This window comes from Natator depressus, chromosome 4 (genome assembly GCF_965152275.1).
Source record: "Natator depressus isolate rNatDep1 chromosome 4, rNatDep2.hap1, whole genome shotgun sequence".
Taxonomy (NCBI): Eukaryota; Metazoa; Chordata; order Testudines; family Cheloniidae; genus Natator; species Natator depressus.
The window spans coordinates 117,835,624-117,855,941 of record NC_134237.1 but is presented as its reverse complement, the minus strand read 5'-3'; the positions used below and the strand labels follow the sequence as shown (position 1 = coordinate 117,855,941).

Sequence of the window (20,318 nt, the reverse complement as noted above, 5' to 3'; positions counted from 1 at the left end):
TGGAGCAGACTGTTGCTTACCCTGCTGTGATTGTTCAAGAGGAAGGAGTATAAGGGAATTTTTCCTCCCTTGGTTCTTCCCACACAGGGGCCAGCCAATTACAAATGCTCAAGGCCCCAATTCTGCAAAGCTTAAAATTAGGGCTGTCGATTAATCGCAGTTAACTCCCATGATTAACTCAAAAAAATTAATCACACTGTTAAACAATAGAATACCAATTGAAATGTATTACATATTTTTGGATGTTTTTCTACATTTTCAAATATATCGATTTCAAATACAACACAGAATACAAAGTTTACCGTGCTCACTTTATATTATTTTTTATTACAAATATTTGCACTGTAAAAATGATACACAAAAGAAATAGTATTTTTCAATTCACCTATACGAGTACTGTAGTGCAATCTCTTAATCATGAAAATGCAACTTACAAATGTAGGGGTTTTTTGTTACATAACTGCACTCACAAACAAAACAATGTAAAACTTTAGGACCTACAAGTCCATTCAGCCCTATTTCTTGTTCAGCCAATTGCTGAGAGAAACAAGTTTGTTTACATTTATGGGAGATAATGCTGCCCACTTTTTAATTACGTCACCTGAACTTTTGCATGGCACTGTTGTAGCCAGCGTCGCAAGGTATTTACACGCCAGATGCATTAAAGATTTATATGTCCCTTGGTGCTTCAACCAGTTTTACATTATTTTATTTTTGAATGCAGGGGTTTTTTTGTACATAAATTCTACATTTGTGAGTTCAACTTTCATGTTAAGAGATTGCACTACAGTACTTGTATTAGGTGAATTGAAAAATATTATTTCTTTTGTTTTTACAGTGCAAATATTTGTAATAAAAATATAAAGTGAGCACTGTAAACTTTGTATTCAGCATTGTAACTGAAATCAATATATTTGAAAATGTAGAAAACATTCAAAAATATTTAAATAAATGGTATTCTATTATTGTTTAACAGCGCGATTAATCGCGATCAATTTTTTTAATTGCTTGACAGCCTTACTTAAAATGCTTGCTTAACAGGGATCCTAATAAGCACAGAGACTGCTCCCTGATTGCACCCCAAGGAGCAACAGCTACCTCAAAAGAGGTAAGGTGGAGATGGTAGGGGATCGGCCAGGACCTTCCTCCCTTCCTCTGCACTGGTCACAGTTGGTAACACTGGGTTTGGTTTCTTTCCCACCACAGTTAATTTCAGAAATTAATGTGCTAATAACAACAAGAACACTGAGACAAGGAATGTCAGTAGCACAGATATAATTCTCTTTCCATGACATGCGCAATACATAACACTATTCATTCAAAGACTACCTTATTTCAATCAGAACCTTCAGAATGCATTCTCCTCATAGATTCGTAGATGCAAAGGTCAGAAGGGACCATTATGAACATCCAATCTGACCTCCTGCACAACGCAGGCCACAGAATTTCACCCACCCACTCCTGCGAAAAACCTCTCTGAGCTATTGAAGTCCTCAAATCGTGGTTTAAAGACTTCAAGGAGCAGAGAATCCTCCAGCAAATGACCCATGCCCCATGCTACAGAGGAAGGCAAAAAAGCTCCAGGGCCTCTTCCAATCTGCTCTGGAGGAAAATTCCTTCCCGACCCAAATATGGCGATCAGCTAAACCCTGAGCATATGGGCAAGATTCACCAGCCAGATACTACAGAAAATTCTTTCCTGGATAACTCAGATCCCACCCCATCTAACATCCCATCACAGGCCATTAGGCCTATTTACCATGAATATTTAATTACCAAAATCATGTTATCCCATCATACCATCTCCTCCATAAACTCCTAGCACCTCTTGCTCCCAGCTCCTCACACACACACCACAAACTGAAGTGAGCTCCTTTTTAAAACCCAGGTGCCCTGATTAGCCTGCCTTAATTGATTCTAGCAGCTTCTTGATTGGCTGCACGTGTTCTAATCAGCCTGTCTGTCTTAATTGTTTCCAGAAGGTTCCTGATTGTTCTGGAACCTTCCCTGTTACCTTACCCAGGGAAAAGGGACCTACTTAGCCTGGGGCTAATATATCTGCCTTCTATTACTCTCCCATAGCCATCTGGCCCGACCCTGTCACACTACATATTTAAGAATGTACAGTTACGCACCTTTTCTTGATTAATTTTTGTAATTAGAAATAATACGAATGGCCAAAGAACAACACTATCCAGGTATCATGCACTATAATGCATAGTAGCAGGGCTTTGTCCCATGGAAATGTGAAGTAAAGTGACCAGAATAGGAGACAATGTATTGTGGATATTCACTGTACAGGGTGTTGCTGTTTAAGGTATAAATTATAGGCGGTATTAGGCTATATTAGGCTAGGTATTAGGCTATATACCATTTTGTCTATGAATTTGGTGAAAGCGTCTCTGGAATACCACCACCCTTTATCAGTCAGAAAGACACAATGAAGAGAGTTCAGGGGAGAACAACAATTGGTAAGGATGTGAATTGGAATGACTTGCTAAGGATTAGAAAAATGGAGAAGATATATAATTTGGCATAGATGTATCCTATACAAATATGTAGAGGTTGGCCAAAAAACAACTAAATGAACACAAAGTTGAAGAGTTTAAAACACCAAGAATGGAAGGAATAATTTATCATAATAAAAAGAGGTATATCTAGGAGTAATGAGCTAGACCCCATTTCAGCAAGGTATTTAAGAATGTGTTTAATTTAAATTCAGTAAGACTACTCAACATGCTTAAATTTATGCATGTGCTAAAATATCATGCTGAAGCAGGCCCTAAATGAGAGAAAACTCTGGCTCATCGTGTATTTTATTTTTGATTACCCATGACAAAAATCAAATTTGAAATTAGATTTGTGGTATAAGTTGTATTAATGGAAAAGGCAAAACTTTCAGTTTCAGCAAAGACTTCTGAATTAGTTTTTATTCTGTTAATTACCAGCCTTGCACTAAATTAGTGTAGTCACTTTTTATAAGGCCACAGAATACATAAGCTCAGGTTTTCTCCCCACCCTCACACAGTTTTCAAAGAAACAATTAAAATCTCCTGTGATCCCTGTCAAGTCTTAAAAATGAAATCAAGCATTTATATTGTCTCAGTGAACAACTGATTGATGTTCATTATTATTTTGATAGCCAAAAAAAGAAAGTAAGCCAGTAAGTGGATTAACCCAACCGCACTGACTAGATCTGTATTCATTTACAGAGTGTTAGTTAGAGATTGGAGCTTTATTTAAATAAAATACAGGGTACTCAATAGAAGAACAATCCATATATATATATATGAAGTAGGTACTAAATCAAGCCAGAAATCATGAGAATATTGAGATGCTCCAGGAGACAGAAGCTTACAGATTGCTATTTGTCAAAGAGCCCAGTCCTGCATTTCTTGTGCACTCAAAAATGCTACTGCAAGTAATGGGTTGATTAGGAAGCTTCTTCTCAGTTTATCCAAATTATCTGAACTTCTTGGGTCTGCAAATTTAGGCTGTAAAAATGAGAGAGCTTGTTCTCATGAGTTTTCTGATACATCTTTCTTTCACTTAGGAAATATAATTATAAAACTCTAGGATCCAGACTATGATCCAGACTCTCAAGGAGTATGTTACCTCTGGGGCCATGGATTTCAACACAGTGATTCTCTTTTTATGCCACTTCTGAACTTTGCCCTCCATCTCTTCCTTCTCTCTACCCCTCGTCTCTACCTCTGAATTTCTCTCTTCTACTCTTTTTAGGACAAATCCTGCAGTCCTTACTCAAGATTTATACAGGTAAATCTCCCCTTCCAGCCAATGATAGCTTTTCTCACATATATCTTGAGTAAAGACTGCACGATTTGGTCTTTCATGTCCCTATGATTCACTGCTTTAATTGTAAGACTGATAGAAAGGAAAGATCTATTAGATCACCTAATCCTTCTCGTGGCCAATACAGGATTGTTACTTACTGCACATTTTCTGTGTTTTGTTCAGTCTAATTTTAATCGGCACTTCCACCACTTCCCTTAGTAGATTATTCCACCAGAAACTCAACTGAAAACAGAGGTTTCCACAATGAAGGCTTTTGTGCTGTATTTTCCCCACGTAAATATTTTTGCTGCTGTCAAATTTTCAAAACATTTTTGTACGTTAGTTAGGACCTAAAACTGACTTAACAAAACAAAGAAATCCACCATGATATTTGTAAGGCAGAAACAGTCAAAGCTGTCATTAGTTCTTCTAGATGTAGCCTTGTTTGCAAATAGTGGAACAGCATGAACCACTGGTGATCAGCTGAGCATAGCTTTAGATTCAATTCTTGAAAGGTAGCTCAACGAAACTTCAGTAATATCTGTGCAATACTTGACTGCAGAATGAACAACTTGCCCTCTATTCCCTTCATCACATCAGCAAGATAAACTCTCCATACATGGTGACAAAGCTTAAAGGGCCTGATTCTGATCTCACTCAGTGTCGCATATATCAGGAGTAATAATAGAGTTATGTCAATACAAACCAATAGAAAGACAAACCAGAATAAGGGCCACAATCTCTATGATTTTACAGCTTTAGCTCTGGTGCTATGAAAAAATATTGCATATATATTTTTACTGGATTATGTGCTCAATTGCGGGTGTTTACATTAACACATCCAGAAAAATGCCATAAATCTTTATACTTTAAGGAGCAGTAATCCAGAACATTACTGAAAGTCTACAAATAATTTGATATGACTTCTAAATCTGTACATGATCTGAATACTTCAAAGAAAGCATTCTTCTACTTTTCTATAGATCTACTGTTTCCACGGAATCTTATTCTGCTTTACACCTAAACAAAGGTTTATTTCATTTTATTTTATTTTACAAACCAAGAATGGCTTTGGAGCCAATATTTCAGCTCAGTTAACTTTCTACTACACTATAGAATTTCTTATGGCCAATTTCTAGGGGAAAATAAGTTTCTAGGATTGTACTTAACTATAATTACGTTACAGGATAGATTATATTGCCAATATCAGTATCAACAAGAAATGACAGAGAATGAAAATACTCTAAAAGGACAATGGCATTTTGAGACCGATATAATTTACTGAAATAAAGAAAGGAGCATTTCAGGAACTGGGTATTCCTTCACCTTAGGCAACTCATGTTATATAAACCTAATCAGCAAGTCATGACAACTTGATTAGGTTAATACGAAACATTGTGTGATGGTCAAGAACACCCAAGCTTTACCTTGCCTTCCTTGGTGTAAGCAATCACCTTATCCTCATCTTTTGGGTGAAAAATCAGGGTTTCCACAAAGAAGGTAATGGGCTGCTTTTGAAAAGTGGCTCCTTCATCCATGCTCATGAAAAGGCTCTGGTCCCGGTCATTATGTGAAGAACTCACAAGAATTATCTAAAAACGAAAAAGGGTAATACATTTAAGAACACTGTTTCTATATAAAGAATTTTTTAATGCCAATATTAGAAGGCAACGCAGCATTATTTCTGTTGCATAAATGTAGGAGATGGTAGGAATTAGGCACCACACTGTGGCTGAGATTTTCAAAGCCATCTAGGGGATTTGAACACCCAGTTTCCATTAATTTCCTGAGCAGGTGCCAGGCTCCATAAACTTTCAAATCAGTCCAAGCTGATTATACTAAGCACCTTATAGGTTTGTACCCAAAGTATCTACCTGATATCTAGGTTTGCCAACTTTCTTATCACACAAAACCAAACACCACTGTCCCAACCCCTACCCTGTGGCTCCTGCCCTGCCCCTTCTTCGAGGCCCCGCCCCCGCTCACTCCATCCCCCCTCCCTCCATCGCTCGCTCTCCCCCACTATCACTCACTTTCACTGAGCTGGGGCAGGGGGTTGGGGTGTGGGAGGGGGTGAGGGCTCTGGGATGGGGCTGGGGATGAGAGGTTTGGGATGCATGAGGGGGCTCTGGGCTGAGGCTGAGGGGTTCGGGATGCAGGAGGGGGTTCCGGGCTGGGGTAGGGGTTGGGGTGCAGGCTCTGGGGTGGGGCTGGGGATGAGGGGTTGGGGGTGCAGCAGGGGGCTCAGGGCTGGGGCAAGGGCTTAGGGTGCAAGGTGCAGGCTCTGGCCAGTGGGCACTTACCTCAGGCAGCTCCTGGAAGTCAGTGGCATGTCTGGCTCCTAGGCGGAGGGGCCAGGGGGCTCTGCGCACTGTCTGCAACCACAGGCGCCGCCCTTGCAGCTCCCACTGGCCATGGTTCCCAGGGAGTTGCGGAGGGAGTTGTGGAGCTGGTGCTTGGGGGAGGGGCAGCGTGCGGAGAGCCTGTGGCCACCCCTGCGCCTAGGAGTCAGACATGCCAGCCACTTCTGGGAGCCGCAGGAAGCCGGCCTTAGCCCCACTGTGCTGCTGACTGGACTTTTAGCGGCCTGATCAGCAGTGCTGACCAGGGTCCCTTTTTGACCGGGCATTCCTGTCAGAACGGGTGCCTGGCAACCCTACACATATCTCAAAGGTATTGAGTTTAATCCCGTTATTTCTATTGCGGTCCTTGTCCCAGGGTTGATAAAGCCACATGCAGGAGCTCCAACTACTGAGGAAGGAGTAATTCTAGTAATATCTTGTTTAATGTGACCATTTAAATAGCTAATCCTTTTGTGTAGTGAAGCTATTTTTATAAACAAATGGCTTGCTTAATCACTGCTGTAACTAAATTGAAGTTAACAGAGACACACCAGGGATGAAACTGGTCTGTAACATCCTCATATGGCTGAACAGTGCTCTCTCTGTTTGGATCAGATAGCAATCTCACTTTGATGCTTTGCAAAAATAAATGCCAGTCAATTATCTGCATTTCCTTTTTATCTCAGGATATTACTTTGACTCAAACCTAATAAAAGTTGCAGCTGCCGGCTGTCTGATTGCATGGACTTCATATAGGGCTTTCAGTAACAAAGAAATATTTTCGTTGCAGAATCTAATAAGAATCAAACTCCTTTCAGTTTCTTCACTCTCAAAGCCTGCCAGAATCTTACAGCATGGCTTTTGAAAATGGCATTGTGAGGTTCCATTTTTAGCATGTCTCCAGATCAAATGTACTCCGCTTGTAAATAAAAAGATTATTTTACTAACCGCTAGCCCAGCAAATGCAACATGGAATTTCAAAGTCCAGCTGTGTTCTTTCTGGCTCACACATCAACAACAATACAAATTTTGCAATTAAAACAATTAAAATATTCAGTTGATCATGCACAAGCCAGCAGAGAATCCTGATCTCTCTCCCATAGTTATGGTGGCTCTGCATTGCAAACAAGAGTGAATGGTAGTCAGCAGTGAAAACAGAAATGACAACAAACACACTCAGGGAGCATCTATTGAGAACGTAAGAATGGCCATACTGGGTCAGATCAAAGGTCCACCTAGCCCAGTATCCTCTCTTTTGATAGTGGCCAATGCCAGGTGCTTCCGAGGGAATGAACAGAACAGACAATCATCAGTGATCCATTCCCTGTCATCTATTTCCAGCTTCTGGCAAACAGAGGCTAGGGACACCATCCCTGCCCATCCTGGCTAATAGCCATTGATGGACTTATCCTCCTTGAGCTTATCTAGTTCTTTTTTGAACCCTGTTATAGTCTTGGCCTTCACAACATCCTCTGGCAAAGAGTTCCACAGGTTGACTGTGCCTCGCGTAAAGCACAATGGTACTATTTTTACTGAGGCCTACTCCACACTAATGCTGTAAGTCGATGTAAGTTATGCTAGTTAAGTTATGTACATTACATAACTTAAGTTGAAGTAACTTACATTGCCTTAAAGCTCTTCCATCGACATAGTTTCTACCTCTCGTTGAGGTGGATTAATTAAGTCGACAGCAGAACGCTCTCCCATCGACTTATTGTGTCTTCACCAGACCCATTAAATCGATGAAGCTGCGTTGATTGCAGCGGCAGCAATTTAGCGCATACTGTAGATAAGGCCTCGGTCACTTTTTGGAGTAGAACTGCAGTTTAAAAAATTGGACTCCCTGGTAAACTTGCACAGATACAACAGCTGGACTGAGCTTTTATTGCCTCTGTCCCTCAGAAAGAAATTTGTAAATAGGTTATTCACAGGCCCAGATTCAATAGGATATGTAAGTACATGCTTAACTTTAAGCATATGAGCATTCCCATTTACTTGTACACAGACAGTCAATGGGATTTTTCGTGTGCTTAAAGTAACGCATGAAGTGCTTTGCTGAATAGAGATGGACTTATAGGCTCAAGTACTTTGCTGAATCGGTGCCATCCTGCATACACCCCTAGGATCACACACTAATTCTTTTTCTCAGTTTTAACAAAACATTTCAAGCATATGAGGCCACATCCCGCTTGCCTTGTTCATATAACTAGTCCATTGAAGTAAGCAGGATGTAGTCTATAACCAGCATAAGATTCTGTATTGTTTAATGTTATGATTTACATGGGAGTGTGAAATATACAATTTTTATGTGAATCTATAAGGGGAGGTAATAGAAATGTTATCTTTACAAATTTTACCTTTCATTCTCATCACATCTTAATGTCTTTTTTTTTTCTCTTTAGGTGTCTATAAACTCTGAGTATAGCATTTTGTGATCCCCTATAAGGACACAATATTCAAATAAAATGTATTTAATTGTATAAATTGAAGCAGCACTGGCCAATGTGCAGCTCATGAGCCAAATATGGTCCCAAAAGAGTTCTATACCATAAAATTGCATTTCCTTAATAAAGATGGAGCACTGCATATCAGGACCAGTATTCTATATGGGCCACACCTTGGTATTAAAGCTGAATGCAGCTATAATGTGCTTCCTTGTATGTTTCACCAACTTTCTCACAGGTTACTAATGTAATTCTCAGGGGCGGCCCTAGACTAGCTGCCAGCAACTGGCACCCTAGGCAAACCATGCAATCGGTGCCCCTCACCCCCAAACCCCAAGGGTAGATCTAGGCTGAGGTTTTTGGTAAACTGGGAAACATTTTGCCCCTTTTCTCCTTTTAATGTTTTTTAAGCTTTTTCTTTTTTTTAAACAGAGGCTTAATTATTCGGTTTGTCCATCCGTCTGTCCAACCAATGTTTCTGAGATCAGATAAAATAGAGACATGAAATTTTCAGAATAGATTTGTACACGACAGCTAGGTGGTATTTCAGTCCAATTTCAAATGAAAATGCATTAAAAGTGTTTCGTCCTTCACATGAAAACTGCTGTTTCTTTTGCCAAATGCGAACTGGCTCTGGTTCAAATTCTGTCGGAAAGTCTATTTCTTCAGCAAGTTCGAGAGAATCTACCAGTGTTCTTTCGAACCCTTCATCACTTCTGAATTCCTCCAGAATATTTTTAGTTTGCTGCAGTTTTTGAATAGCAGAATGTATGTTCAAATTCTTTTCCTGAAGCTGCTTACTAATGAGGTTAATCTCGAAAAGGATATTATACCACAAAATGAGTGAAGTCACAAATTTGAACTTGGAAAGGCCATTTGCAAGAGCTTCTGCATCTGAATGTGCTGTATTGCCAGATGATCCAGGAAAGGTAGTATCATCAGAAATTTCAATTAGGACATCATAAATGTTTCCAAGTTCATAGCAAAGAGGCTTCAATGCATCAGTGTGACTCTCCCATCTTCTCTGACTAAGTGGTTTCACAGTTAGAGAATTCACATGGCGAGTCAGAATCTCCCAACGGCATGTTGAGCCTGAGGAAAAAAAACACAAACACATTGCACCAGGTCAAAGAAACTGCTTGCCTCCAAACAGCATCTAGCAGCATCATTGACAACCAAATTCAGAGAATGCACACTGCAAGGAATGAAAAAGGCCCTAGGATTGTTTTCCATCATTCATTGTCTTTACCCTTCATATTACTCCCATCATCATAGCCTTATCCACGTAAGCTTTCAACAGATAATGACACTGTTTTAAGCTCTTGTAGAATACTTCAGTCATAAATGCTCCAGCCATATCCTTCAGTGGTATGAGACCCAAAAAATGTTCCTTTATGAGCACTTCAACGTTATCTTCATCTGCAGACTTTTCCATATCCACAAAACGAATGATCATTGTCATTTGTTCAACATGACTCACATCTGGTGTACAGTCCAGTATTATTGAAAAGTATTTTGCAGAATGCGCAGCTTCTACAATTTTATTTTTAATGGCATTTGCTAGGATTTGAATCAGTTCAGTCTGCATATTTTTTTCTAAGTAAATGAACCTATGTTTCATGATCGGTTATTTTACGTAGATGCTCCTTCATGACTGGAACAAACAAAGCTAGGTATTCAACAAATTTTAAAAAGTTTCCATTACTTGGCATGTATAATTTTTCATTTCTACCGCGGCTGCGGAATGCTAAACTTTGCCCACCATGAACTCTCACTAACACAATCAGATGCTCTAATATTTGTTGCCAATATTCTTCTTTTTCCTTGATCACATGTAAATTTTCTTCATCGATAGTTTATCCTTTTTTCAATTGTAATTCAAGTTCTTTCCAATTTTGAAAACATTCCAAATGTTCTGTACTTCTTTCATGTGAAGAGAGAATTGAAGATATGTTTTTCTAGTCCTTCGAACCATTTTCAGTAAGTGATGTACCAATTGCTTGATTTCTAAACAACTTGCAGCAAAAGGAAAACACAGAGTCCTTTGACACTGAATATTGTAACCAGTTTCAATGAATTTCTTCCCCATTAACAAGTTTCCTCTTGTAATGCTGAGCAGAGAATTTTCTTTTATTTCCAACCTTAGGGAAGGGAAATTCATGAACTTGTTCGGGTCCATGTTCCATGAGAATTTGCCGGACACTGTCATCACATCTGGGCCATGGAGCTGGGTCCCCATACTGTAACTTGTTTGTAACTTCCTCATCCTTTCTTCCTTCTACTTCATTTATGTCAATTTCTGCATGTGTCTCTGAAGGTGAATACATTTTCTCCACTTCCATATCAGTCTGATGCTGTGAGCTACCTTCATCTAGAAGTAAGTTTCCATCATCTTGAGTTCCAAACTGCTTTTTTGTGGATGTGAGCTGTCCTCATCTCGAAGCAATATACCTTCATCTTGATGTTCCAAACTGCTTCCATGCGGATGTGAGCTAACCTCCTTCTCCAAGTCAAGTTCCTTCATCTAGATGCTGTGAACTGCTTCCATCTTTATTTGGATGAAAGAGAAGATATTTCAGGAAGGATCCCTGCTGTTTTGCTTGGTCCTTTTCCCTCTCAGCCTTTCATTTATGATACTCAGCTCCTGAAGGTTATCTTTTTCCTCTTTCTGCCATGAGGCATTTGAATATTGTTTTGTACTGTGCTCCCAACTGCTAGCATTATAGCATTAAGGATGGCTGACACACCAGATGGCTGGCGATTTAAACCACATTGCAGCCATCCCAACATGTCTTTTCACTGCTTAAAGGTTCAATGATTAGTAACATACACTCACTTACCTATTAAAGCAGTTAGTTACAGCGTTTACATGGAAACAAAATGACCTTTTTCGATGTTATAACCCAACACCGGTTGTTTGGAAAGTAATCTTTCCTCACGGTTACCCGCTTGGAGTGTGACATCATCACTTTCGTAGTCTATTAAGCGTTAATGCTGTTATTTTTCTTTTATAGACCTTATTTATTACACGTGAACCAGTTATAACAAAGAAAACTTCATAATTATACAGCCGGATAATAACGCTAAGGGTTAATAATGCTTAAAGATACTCACATTTTGGATTTATAATGCTGAAAGACATTATTTTTTTAGCACCAAGAAACACAATTTTCCACAGTATTCGCTCGATTCTTAACCATCTACCTGCAATGTATGTTAAAATGACTGTTTGACATGTATCAACCCGGGATATCTCCACTCTACGTGAATTTCTGGCTATGCGATCTTGAGGTATATTTGAGTTAGGTGTCACTAGCATTGCAGCTCTTGCTTCTGGTGGATGTGTTTCATTGTGGCTAAGTTATTGCTTATCAAAATTGCGGAGTGGGTCACCTCGACCCTACATCACAAATTGAAAAAAAAACCTCACTGAAATATTATTTATTTTTGCAGTAAATAAATGATTTGACATATTAATAAATTCTCAGAAATGTAGCAAAATGAATTATAATTCATATTCCTCCATACGCGCATGAGAATTGAAATAATGGCATCTTTGTTATTTTATTTGTATTTTTTTCATCTTTTTCATTTTTTTTTAAATTTGATTTTTTCCCTCAAATTTGACACCCTATTTAACTTGGCACCCTAGGCGACTGCCTAGTTCGCCTATATGGACTGGCCACCCCTGGCAATTCTTAAATGGGCAATGTTTGGGATGAAACACTATGAAAGTGACTGTAGACAGCGTCTGCTGGTACCTAACTCAAAATGATGACTATATCTACATGTTATTTAAAAACAAACCACCACCACCAAACCACACAGATTGTTCTCATTATAGTCAAGATTAATTTCTAAATACAAAGTTGGGTGAACTAACATAGTAAGATACTGAGAGTCTGAAACATATTAGAATAAGCCTATTCTCTCACACACGAAAGAGAAAGTAAAGCTGTCATCCATATCGTAAACATTCATTTGTTTTCAAGATAAGCTATTACTGTTCTGGATCATGTGTCAAACACTGATTTCCATGGGGGTATGTGGTAATTAAAACAATATTGTTAAAACAAAGATAGTTATTTATAGATTTTATGAAGACCAGCAGACTTTTGTTCATCCCTTTGAACCTACTCTTGTAAAGCTGTCCACCTAGCTAGATCTTTGGCAGGTTTTAAACTAAACAATAACAAAACAGACAGATTATGCATCTATGTAAAAAAGATGTTGGAGGGAAAAAGTTAAAGGGTAATTCTAAGTTTGGTCACCCATGGTATGCATAGGGATTGTTGTTCCAAACAACTGTCCCAAAATCTGACGGGAAATCTGGGAAATCTCAAGCAATCCATGGAGGGGTAAGGTTGAGTTAGCAAGGCCTAGCTATTAGCACCATTCCCCACTATATTCCTGGAGAAATGTCTAGAAGAGTTAAATGTTAACAGGGCAAACATCACTTCCCATGGGCATACGCCCAGGTATTTGTGTAGGAATGATGACATACAGACAGACTCTTGTTTGGCTCCACCAAACACAGCACAAAACCTATGAGGCCCACATGACACAGAGGTCACATGAAGGGGCTTCTACAGGGTTGAAAGAGTGAGGGCATGATGCCACTTAAGCTCAACTTCTATCCAGCCACGACTTTTGGTCATTTGCAGCATTGCCAACCCCAAGTGTCCAAAAATCAGGAGACAGGCTCAAGCTTTCTTCTGAAACAATGAGGGCTTGAGACTTCAAACTTTTTTAAATGAAAGCTGAGATTCTCACCAAATAACTTGCCTCCAGGAGCTGGACTTCATGAAAAACACTTAATACAATTGCAACTGCTGGTAATACCATGTTTGAAATACCATGTCTGCACCCTTCATAGATAGTGTAGGAGGGAATGATTTGCCCAAAGTCCTCAGTTGAGTAGTATATACAACAGATATCTCATGCTCTTATCCGAAAAGACCAGAAGTTCTATCTTCTGTTTTTAAGGAGTTCGCACACCTCTGCTAGTATACTGGATAGCCACATCACCACTCCACTAATACATAAAGACTCACATGTACTCCATGACTAGTACACTGTTTATTGAGGGTGATATTCCAGATAAAATATTGCACACTCATCAGGCACTTTCCATAACAAGCTTTGATTTTTTTTTTAAGTGGGACAAGTAGCAACAGATCTTCCCCTTAGCAAAAGATCTTGCGACTGCTTCATGAATGTAACAGGGACATACTGTCAGGAGAGCAGAATCAAATGGTGACAGCTCATGGTTTTAGCTCAAAATGAATAACTACTTGCTTGAATAGCTTTGGACCCAGAAACCAGAATAGATTTTAATCACTTCTAAACTTCAATTAAGCTTTTCATAACTTTTTTATAGCTTTTCATCATTCCCTTTGGAATCCTCCACTATTTCTCAGTGAAACTATAAAACTCTATTAAATGATCTCTGACTTTTCTGCTTAACCATATGGCATCTAAATAAGCAACAAAGACACTTAGGTGTGCATTCATCTTTTGATGTGCATGCATAACTCACATTAGCATTAACTGGAGTTATGCGAGTGTTTCAAAGACAGAACCTGTCATTTAAATTGTCAGGCTAGCTATTAAGATAAAGTATAGACTTTGTCACTGTCTTGGAGTGCAGCAAAAAAAAAAAAAAAAAGAGCGATAATATAAGTGAAAAATACTAACTTAATTTCTTGCATATGTATAGGGCCCTACCAAATTCACGGTCCATTTTGGTCAATTTCACGGTCATAGGATTTTAAAAATCATAAATTTCATGATTTCAGCCATTTAAACCTGAAATTTCATGGTGTTGTAATTGTAGAGCTCCTGACCAAAAAAGGAGTTGTGTGGGGGGAGGAGGGGTGCTGCAGCATTATTGTAGGGGGAGTTGTGGTACTGCTACCCTTACTTCTAGCACTGCTGCTGCTGCTCAGCTCTGAAGGCAGCATAGAAGTCAGGGCGGCAATACCGTAACTCCTCTAAAATAACCTTGCAACCCCCTGCAACTCCCTTTTGGGTCAGGACTCCCAATTTGAGAAATGCTGGTCTCCCCCCGTGAAATCTATATAGTATAGGGTAAAAGCAGACAAAAGACCAGATTTCACGGGGGGAGACCAGATTTCACGGTCCATGGCACATTTTTCACGACCGTGAATTTGGTAGGGCCCTACATATGTAGTAAAAGATGTGTAATGGAGGATTTAGGCTCCTGTGTTTTACTACCATTACTTTAAGGGAGAAGACTGTGAAAAAAGAAAAATAGAAGCAAAATCTACTTAGTGGTGATATTGCCCAGATCACCAACAAATAGCAGAAGCTCAATTAAGCCCAAGTGAAAGCCACTGGTAAGATCCAGTTGGTCCCACATACAATGGGCTGACTACTATACAACATAAAGTGACAAGAGCACAGCACGGTGCTGTATAAAAAGCAGAAAACAGACCAGCCCTCCCTCAGAAAGCTTACAGTGCTATGCCCAGGTCTCTGCACTGGCACATGTCCAACTGCAGGATTGCATTTGAGCAGACCTGGAGGAGTGAATAACAAAGACTGATTAACTTACTAATAATAATTATTTATGGCTCACATTATGTTAATAGCCAAGGAAGATGCACCTCATCAGAAGGGTGCTTGTTATTCAGTCACAGCAGTCACTGGGATGCGTCCATCATACAACAGCAGTTTTCAGTAGGTAAGTCAGTCTTTGTTTGCAAAGTAAGACATCATTATTACCGAGGTTAAAACACAGCAGATATCGACCAGATCTGAGAGTCGGGGGGCATGTTGAGAAAAATAGGGAGATGCAGGGGAAGAACCTTCAACACACAAGAGGCAGGATGAACTGAGCTGTGTGGATGAAGTGCTTTGTTTTTTAAACTATACGGTAGTTGGATATTAGAAGAAAGGCATTCTTTAGTGGGTTGATTTTAAGGCTGAGATGCAGGAATTTCTGAGAACTATTCCCTGTTTTGTCAAAGATTCCCTGTGTGACCTCAGGCACGTCAGTTAACTTCTCTGTTGTAGTAGCCAGGAACGGTACTAACAAACTTCAACAGGACTTTTTAAAGTGGAAACCTCTTTTCCAAGCTACTGCTGCACTCTCAGGAGCTCTCCCTAAGCCTCTTCAACTCCTCCCCCCTCCTTCCTGTTTCCTGTCCTTTCAGACTCCCAACAGCCAGTGCTCCCAATTCTAATAATTACAAGCAACATCTAAACACCATCTTCCCTCCTCTCTTAAGAAACTCTCCCAATTACAATAAACAATGTTGTTCTAACCACATCAATGTAGTGCAAGTAGAGTAGGGGCATTAGGGGACGAGAGCTGAGGAAGAGTTGTTCTAAGTCAGCCATAAAAATGTTGGCATACTGTGGGGCCACGTGGGTACCCATAGCAGTGCCGTTGATTTGAAGGTATATATTGTCCCCAAATGTGTCCGCTACATTGATGACATCTTCATCATCTGGACCCATGGAAAAGAAGCCCTTGAGGAATTCCACCATGATTTCAGCAATTTTCCATCCCACCATCAACCTCAGCCTGGACCACTCCACATAAGAGATCCACTTCCTGGAAACTATGATGCTAATAAGCGATGGTCACATAAACACTGCCCTATACCAGAAACCTACTGACTGCTATACTTACCTACATGCCTTCAGCTTTCATCCAGACCACACCACACGGTCTATTGTCTACAGCCAAGCTCTAAGATACAACGCATTTGCTCCAACCCCTCAGACAGAGACAAACACCTACAAGATCTCTATCAAGCATTCTTACAGTACCCACCTGCTGAAGTGAAGAAACAGATTGACAGAAGTTGACAGAAGTACCCAGAAGTTACCTACTACAGGACAGGCCCAACAAAGAAAGTAACAGAACGCCACTAGCCGTCACCTTCAACCCCCAACTAAAACCTCTCCAGCACATCATCAAGGATCTACAACCTATCCTGAAGGATGACCCATCACTCTCACAGATCTTGGGAGACAGGCCAGTCCTTGCTTACAGACAGCCCCCCAACCTGAAGCAAATACTCACCAGCAACCGTACACCACACAACAGAACCACTAACCCAGGAACCTATCCTTGCAACAAAGCCCATTGCCAACTGTGCCCACATATCTATTCAGGGGACACCATCATAGGGCCTAATCACATCAGCCACACTATCATAGGCTCGTTCACCTGCACATCTACCAATGTGATATATGCCATCATGTGCCAGCAATGCCCCTCTGCCATGTACATTGCCCAAACTGGACAGTCTCTACGTAAAAGAATAAATGGACACAAATCAGATGTCAAGAACTATAACATTCAAAAACCAGTTGGAGAACACTTCAATCTCTTTGGTCACTCGATTACGGACTTAAAAGTGACAACTCTTCAACTAAAAAACTTCAAAAACAGACTCCAACGAGAGATGCTGAATTGGAATTAATTTGCAAACTGGATACAATTAACTTAGGCTTGAATAAGGACTTGGAGTGGATGTGTCATTACACAAAGTAAAACTATTTCCCCTTGTTTATTTCCCCTCCTACTGTCCTTGTAAACTGCTGGAAATGGCTCACCTTGATTATCACTACAAAAGGTCCCGTCCCCACTGGCTCTCCTGCTGGTAATAGCTCACCTTTCCTGATCACTCTTGTTACAGTCTGTATGGTAACACCCATTGTTTCATGTTCTCTGTGTATATAAATCTCCCCACTGTATTTTCCACTGAATGCATCCGATGAAGTGAGCTGTAGCTCATGAAAGCTTATGCTCTAATAAATTTGTTAGTCTCTAAGATGCCACAAGTACTCCTTTTCTTTTTACGGATACAGACTAACACGGCTGCTACTCTGAAACCGAAACTTTGGTTCCTTAGCACCCCTCCGCTTGTCTGTGAAAGCCTTAGACTTTGCTTGGTTCTGTTCAACTGTTTTTCTCACATCATCCTCGGTTGGGGCCTCAGGTCGTGACTTTAACAATCCAGCAATGGTCAGTTTAATATTCATCTGTTTCCCATGCAGTAACTCTGCGGGTGATCTTTGCATTGTGGCATGTTGTGTAACCCGGTATGATTGCAAGAAATCAGTAGTGAAGGTTATCCACAATCGCCCTTCCAGTTTAGCCGTTTGCAAACTCTCTTTCAAACTTCTGTTAAACCGTTCAATTTCCCCATTGGCTTGAGGGTAGTATAGGGATGACCTTCTGTGTAAAATGTTCCTCTCTGCTAGAAAACTTTCAAACTCCAGGGAAGTAAATTGACTACCATTATCTGAAACCAGTTCTTGGGGTTACCTTCCCTGCTAAAAATTGAAGAGAGGAACTTAATTACTGTAGCAGAAGAGATTTGTGATGTAAACGCTACCTCAGGCCATTTACTGAAATAGTCTATTAAGGTGATGGTATAACAACAGTCAATTGGAGCAGTATCAAAGGGTCCTACAATATCAATCGCCACTTTTTCCCATGCAGATTCAGGAAGAGGAACAGGCTGTAATGGAGGGGTACATTTCACTGCTGTCTTATCATGCATTTGGCAAAGGAAACAGGATTTTATGTGCCAGGTGTATGAGTTTTGACTGTAATTCTTCTAGCACAAGTAGCTGGTGTGTACCTTGTAGCCATCGAGCAAAGAAAGTTCATCCCGAACTCTAAAATAAGGCAGCAAAACTGGGCCAAGGTTTTTAGGGTTACTGGGCCATCTCTTTGTCAGAAATTCCCGTAGTTTTTGTTGAATTGGACATGCTGAACAAGCAGCTTGAAATTGTTCTTTTGTAACTGCAGTAAGAGTGCTTGTAATAAGTGCAACTACTACATCTTCATCCTCTGGTGGACCATCTGGTGAAGGCAAAAGCAGGCGAGAAAGGCAATCAGCTACCACATTTTGGTTTCCAGGCTTATATTCCAGTTCATAATTGAAAGAGAGTAGTCTTGCAGACTATCTAGCAATACGATATCCTGCTCTTCCCAGTCCTTTCGTGATGAGCAACTTTGTCAAAGGGCTGTGGTCTGTGCGCAACTTGAACGTGCAGCCCCACAGGTAAGTTTTCTATTTTTCAGTAGCCCAGACACAAGCAAGTGCTTCTTTTTCGACTATAGAATATTTTCTCTCAGCATTACGTAGTGTCCTTGAAGCAAATGCAACAGTCCTCTCTGTGTTGTCCTCATGAAGTTGTGTGGGAACAGCCCCAAGTCCATAATCAGAAGCATCAGTAGTTACAATTGTGGGCAATGCAGGACTGAATACTGCAAGTACTGGACTAGGTACAATCTAGTCTTTCACCGTTTCAAAACTAGCTTGTGCATCCATTGTCCACACTAAGGTTGAACTTCCCCGTAGTATTTCTCATAACGGTTCAATGACAGAAGCATAATTGGGAATGAATTTTGCATACCAGGAGGTAAGACCCAAGAAGGAACGTAAGGTTTGCAAATCTGTTGGAGGAGGAGCATTTGAAATTGTCAGGATATGAGCCAGATCAGGTTTTAGTCCAGCTTGTGAAATTGTATGCCCCAGAGAGGAGAATTCAGTTTGTCTAAATTTGCATTTGGACCTACTGAGCTTGAGGCCTGCTTTCCTGCTTTGCAGTTTAGTACAGACTGCAGGTTATTGTCATGCTCCTCTGAAGTATTTCCAAACACAATAACATCATCCAAATAGCACTGAACTCCATGTTGATTCTTCAAAATCAATGACATCATTTTTTGGAAGGCACTTGGGGCTGATGCGAGACCGCATGGAACACGTTTAAAACAGAATAGTCCCTTGTGTAATAAATGCTGTGAGGCCTCTGCTATCTTCATGCAACATAACTTGGTGGTATGCGCTCTGCAAATCAAGAGTAGAAAATATCTTTGCTCCATGGAGTTCTGCAAATACTTCTTCTATGTGAGGAAGAGGATGGCTGTCAATCACAATAGCTTTATTTGGCTCCGTTAAGTCCACAGAAAGGTGAATGCCTCCACCCTTCTTCTGCGTCACTACTATAGGTAAAACCCATTCCGAAGAGTTCATCTCTTCAATAATGTCCTCTTGAACAAGTTTTCTAAGTTCCTCTGAAACACTTCCCTGACTGAAAATGGTAAGCGCCATAATTTCTGTCGTACAGGCATCACATTATTCTGCATTTTAACTTTATGCAGAAACCCATAAGCACAGCCGTGTTTCTCCTCAACCTGGTGTTGGGTCCCAGCTGAAACTGGTGTGTGTACCGCAAGAGTGCTTTGCTGAGGAAGATCAATTCATCCATTAACTACCCTGAGATTTAAAGCAGCCAATAAATCTCTGCCAAGGATAGGAGTTCCTTTGTGGACAATGTAGAACTCTGCAGTTACACAGCAATCACCAAAAGTAACAATTGCTGGCAGGCAGCCATGTACTGGAATATGGTTTTTCAAATAGCACACCAAGTGAAGCTGGGTTCAGTAAGAGGCGCAACTTTAAAGTAATGCAAATAGATGGAATCAGGTAATATAGATACTGCTGAGCCAGAGTCCAACATTAGCTGAATAGAATGTGATTTGCCTGAGTGTACGGCGGAAACGTTTACTGTGCACTTTATTTGTTCTGGAATACGTGCAGTAGTGATTTTGTCCACGCTCAGCACAGTAACATCTGGTATTGTGACTGCATGCACCTGTTGATTGAACTGGCTGCTGCGACATACTTTAGCAAAATGCCCAATCTTTTTGCAATGATTGCTCTAACCTACTTTTGCAGGACAC

General features: G+C 40.3%; 1 protein-coding gene across 5 annotated transcripts in view; it reads right to left on the bottom strand.

The window, feature by feature from the left end:
* SORCS2 (sortilin related VPS10 domain containing receptor 2) overlaps positions 1-20,318 on the bottom strand; it is an 806,006-nt gene that overhangs the window by 142,059 nt on the left and 643,629 nt on the right. For all 5 annotated transcript variants that reach the window (XM_074951738.1, XM_074951740.1, XM_074951739.1 and 2 more), the window contains exon 4: positions 5,223-5,387. In XM_074951738.1, coding sequence (XP_074807839.1) covers positions 5,223-5,387 — 165 coding nt within the window. The remainder of the gene's footprint in view (positions 1-5,222; positions 5,388-20,318) is intronic.